Source organism: Argentina anserina, chromosome 3 (assembly GCF_933775445.1).
Source record: "Argentina anserina chromosome 3, drPotAnse1.1, whole genome shotgun sequence".
In the NCBI taxonomy this organism is placed as follows: domain Eukaryota; kingdom Viridiplantae; phylum Streptophyta; class Magnoliopsida; order Rosales; family Rosaceae; genus Argentina; species Argentina anserina.
In genome coordinates this window covers 9,510,977-9,515,676 of record NC_065874.1, presented here as the reverse complement: position 1 = coordinate 9,515,676, position 4,700 = coordinate 9,510,977, and the positions used below count along the sequence as shown (strand labels likewise).

Genomic DNA, 4,700 nt, shown 5'->3' with positions numbered 1-4,700 from the left:
TATTTTGTTCAGATTCAAGACTTCACATGTATTGACGAAGTGTTTAAATGTTTCAAGGTGATGAATTTGGAGAAAGGCCATGCATAGGGCCGAGGACGGGCGAGAGGTCGAGGCCGAGGTAGGGTTGGAGGCCGAGTCCGCAATGTGGAGAACCTCTATGAGGAGGCGGCACCACAGGAAGAACAAGTTGACCCATCTGGTAATAGAGACGATGGTCGAGTGCTTAAGCTGATCAATGACATCAGTGGTCTGTCAGCGCCATCTTTTCATGGGGCCTGGATCATATGGTAGCGGATCACTGGATTGAGAGTATGGAAACTTACTTTGAGATGATGGTGTGCTCTGAGATAGAAAAGAGGATGATAGCCACATTCTTCTTAAAGGATGATGCTCTGGATTGGTGGAAGAGCACGAGGCGGACCGTGGATGTGTCTACCTTGACCTGTGATGGTTTTACGACACTCTTTAGAAAAAAGTACTTTCCAGCTACAGTGCAGGAGGATCTAGAACTTGAGTTCCTTGAGCTAGTACAAGGAGATATGACCGTCAGGGAGTATGAGGCCCGTTTTGCACAATTGTATCGGTTTGTCAGACTAATGGGTGCAACCTCCGTAACCCAGAAGTTTCTACGGCGACTTAAGAAAGAATACAAGACCATCATATCAGCACTTTGTTTGTCTACCAAGGAGTTGATGTATGAGAGTGCCCTAAATTTGGAGCAGGCTAATAAGACTCGCGGAGGAGATGTGGAAAATAGAGATACTAGAGGAAAAGGCAAGGCAATCAGTTCAGACAACGGGTCTTCAGGAAAGAAGGTGGATCTCGGAAGAGGCCGAGACCCTATTACCAGACTCCGGCCAAGGCAGCATCTCCTTCTGTTAGGACCGTACCTGTTAGACCGATGGTAGCAATAAGGTGTTTCGTTTGCAATGAAATGGGGCACTACGCCACAACTTGTCCGAAATCAAAGAGAACAGGCTGCTATAAGTGTGGGTAAGCAAGACATATGGCTAAAGATTGTACACGACTTCCGTAGGGTAGACAGGAACATCAGTAGAGACAGTTACCAGTGGGCCAAGCTAGAGTGTTCGCAGTGGGTCAGCGAGACACATGAGTGGAATGTACCTTATCTATTTTTGACTACCTTGCTAGAGTATTGTTTCATACAGGAGAATCACATTCATTTATTGCTAGTTCGGTAGTGGAGATGCTAGGATTGATTCCTACGCCTCTTGGAAACTCTCTATGTGTCACTTCACCTCTGGGAGTGTCCCTCGAATTAGAGACAATCTGCAAGGCTTGTCCTATTGTGATTGCAGGTAGAGACTTCTCTACTTCTTTGATAGTGATTCCAGACCACACCTATGATGTGATCCTAGGAATTGATTGGTTGAGACCTCAACACACAGTGATTGATTTCTTTGACATGGTGGTGTTCTTCCATAAACCCAGAGAACCAGTGTTTCGTTATCGTTGCCTCAAGTCAGATAATGCCAAGAGAACAGAAGTTTTGGCACATGTGGAATCTGTAGATCAGAAAGTAACTATTGCAGACATTGTAGTAGTATCTGAGTATAGTGAGGTGTTCCAAGAGATACCAAGGTTACCTCCTCGAATAGTTGTAGATTTCTGCATAGATGTGGTACTCGGTATGGCACCAGTGTCAAAGGCGCCTTATAGAATGAGACAAAACGAACTTAAAGAATTGAAGGTGCAGATAGAACTATTAGACCAAGGGTTCATTAGCCCTAGCGTCACACCTTGGGGTGCATCGGTTTTGTTTGTGAAGAAGAAAGATGGTTCTCTGGGGTTATGTGTGGACTACAGGGAACTGACTAAGGTGACCATCAAGAATAGGTATCCCTTGCCTAGGATCGATGACTTGTTCGGCCAGCTTAAAGGAGCCACGGTGTTCTCTAAGATTGATTTGAGATCCGGTTACCATCAACTTAGGGTGAAAGAGAAGATATATCGAAGACAGCTTTTAGGACCCGGTATGGACACTATGAGTTTGTGGTCATGCCCTTTGGTCTGACAAATGCACCAGCTGTTTTTATGAGTTTTATGAACCAAATCTTTAGTCATACTTGGATGAGTTTGTTGTAGTGTTTGTGGATGACATTTTGATATACTCCATGTCTCAAGAAGAGCATGTGTTGAATCTGAGAACGGTGTTGCAGACCTTGAAGGAAGCAAGATTGTACGCCAAACTCGAGAAGTGTGAGTTCTATAAAGAAGAAGTCAAGTTCCTTGGTCACGTAGTCTCAAAAGATGGAGTATTGGTAGACCCGTCAAAAGTGGAGGCTGTAAAGAGTTGGAGTCGTCCAAAGAACCCTACAGAGATTCGAAGTTTCCTTGGTTTGGCAGGTTACTACAGGAGGTTTATCGAAGGGTTTTCTAGTATTGCATCATCATTGACCAAGTTGACAAAGAAGGATGTCCAGTTTGATTAACAAACTAAAGACTAGCTTGACCACAGCTCCAGTGTTGACAATTCCCACTATTGGGGGCGGTTATGTCATTTATAGTGATGCTTCGCTCCAAGACTTGGGTTGTGTGTTGATGTAGCATGGAGGAGTTGTTGCGTATGGCTCTAGAGTGTTAAAGGTCAATGAAAAGAACTACCCCACTCACGATCTAGAGCTCACTGCCGTTGTTTTTGCCTTAAAGATTTGGAGACATTACTTGTATGGTGAGAAATTTCAACTCTTTTCTGATCATAAGAGTTTGAAGTACATATTCTCACAGAAGGAATTGAATATGAGGCAGAAGAGATGGATGGAACTCCTCAAGGATTATGACTTCACATTAGAGTATCACCCTGGGAAAGCAAATTTGGTGGTTGATGCCGTGAGTAGGAAACCAAGAGGTGTGATAGCTTCTCTTATGGTTCAAGAATGGATTATGCTCGAAACTGCATCGGAATTTGACTTGGTACCATCAGGAGGAGAACCAAAGGTCTTTCTTGGTAGTGTCTCCGTGCAACCTACATTAATCTCAAGGATCATTCAGAGTCAGGCACAAGATAAATTTTCACAAGCTAAGTTGGTAGATCTTGTAGTAGATACGCTTGATGAATGTCCTTCCGAGTGGAGAGTTGGACCCGATGGAGGGTTGAGGTTTGAGACAAGATTGTGCGTCCCAGATTGTAATGATCTCAAGGAGGAGGTTCTTCGCACAGCACACCGATCTCGTTACACCGTCCATCCAGGAAACACAAAGATGTACAAGGATCTATGCAAGCAATTATGGTGGAACGGGATGAAGAAAGATATGGCCGAATTTGTATCAAAGTGCCTCACATGTCAGCAGGTGAAGGCGGAACATCAACGACTGGCGGGCATGTTGAAGCCATTGACTATTCCTCTTTGGAAGTGAGAACAAATATCTATAGATTTTGTGACTAGACTGCATATGTCCAAGAAGGGTCACGATGCGATATGAGTGATTGTCGATCGGTTGACGAAGTCAGCACATTTTCTTCCAGTGTCAATGAAGTACTCGGTGGACGTGCTAGGGAAGCTATACGTTGATGAGATAGTGAGACTTCATGGAGCTCTAGTTTCTATTGTTTCTTACCGAGATGCACGTTTCACATCGAAGTTCTGGGGTGGTTTGCAGAAGGCTATGGGTACTACCTTGGATATGAGTACTGCTTTTCATCCTCAAACTAATGGATAGACAGAAAGGGTAAATCAAGTGATGGAGGATATGTTGAGAGCTTGTATGCTAGATTTTAAAGGAAGCTGGGAAGATCACTTGAGGTTAATTGAGTTTGCATATAACAACAGTTACCATTCTAGCATCGGCATGGCACCTTATGAGGCTCTTTATGGTAGACCATGTCGATCACCTATCTGATGGGCCCAGAGGTGGTTTAGGAAACCACAGAGAAGATCTTGATCATTCGAGATAAGATCTAAACCACACAGAGTAGACAGAAGAGCTATGCAGACCTAAAGAGGAGCATGTGGAATTCGGAAACGGCGATCATGTGTTCTTAAAAGTCTCACCTATGAAGGGTGTAGTGAGATTTGGCAAGAAAGGAAAGTTGGCTCCGCGGTATGTTGGGCCCTTTGAGATTCTTGAGAAGGTAGGAGAACTAGCATATCGACTAGCTTTGCCTACTAGCATGTCGGGCGTTCACAACGTCTTCCACATTTCCATGTTGAGGAGGTACGTACCAGATGAGTCGCATGTAATTGATCATAGCACCATAGAGGTGAAAGAAAATGCCACATTTGTTATTGAGCCGGTTCGTATTCTGGATAGATCCACAAAGAAGTTTTGGAGGAAAGAAGTAGAGCTAGTCAATGTGTTGTGGAGCCATCATGATGAGGGCGATGCATCTTGGGAACTAGAGTCAGATATGAATGCCAGATATCTACAGTTGTTTGTTGAGTGAAGAACTCGAATTTCGGGACGAAATTCCTTTAATGGGGGTAGATTGTAATAACCCGATTTTTCGGAAACCAATTATTTTTAATTTTTAGAATTTAATAAGTTGTAAAATTTATTAAAACGCATTGGTTTCACTTCGCAACGTTGTAAAACCGAAAACGAACCCGTCTTCGGAAATCTGAATCAGAAAAACGTTACGTTTCCGTGACGCGGGAGTCGACTTTTACTCCGTCTCTCGTTTCTGAAAACTTCCTTCACGAAATTTGTAGAGCTCGTCGATACGAGTTCGTGAACATGTC

The 4,700-nt window shown here is 43.7% G+C and overlaps 1 protein-coding gene across 1 annotated transcript; it reads left to right on the top strand.

Moving 5' to 3' along the window:
- The first annotated feature begins 284 nt into the window (after positions 1-284).
- Positions 285-908, top strand: LOC126786995 (uncharacterized). Its single transcript, XM_050512943.1, has one exon. The coding sequence runs from the start codon at positions 285-287 to the stop codon at positions 906-908; it is 624 nt and encodes a 207-aa protein (XP_050368900.1).
- Positions 909-4,700: the final 3,792 nt, after the last annotated feature.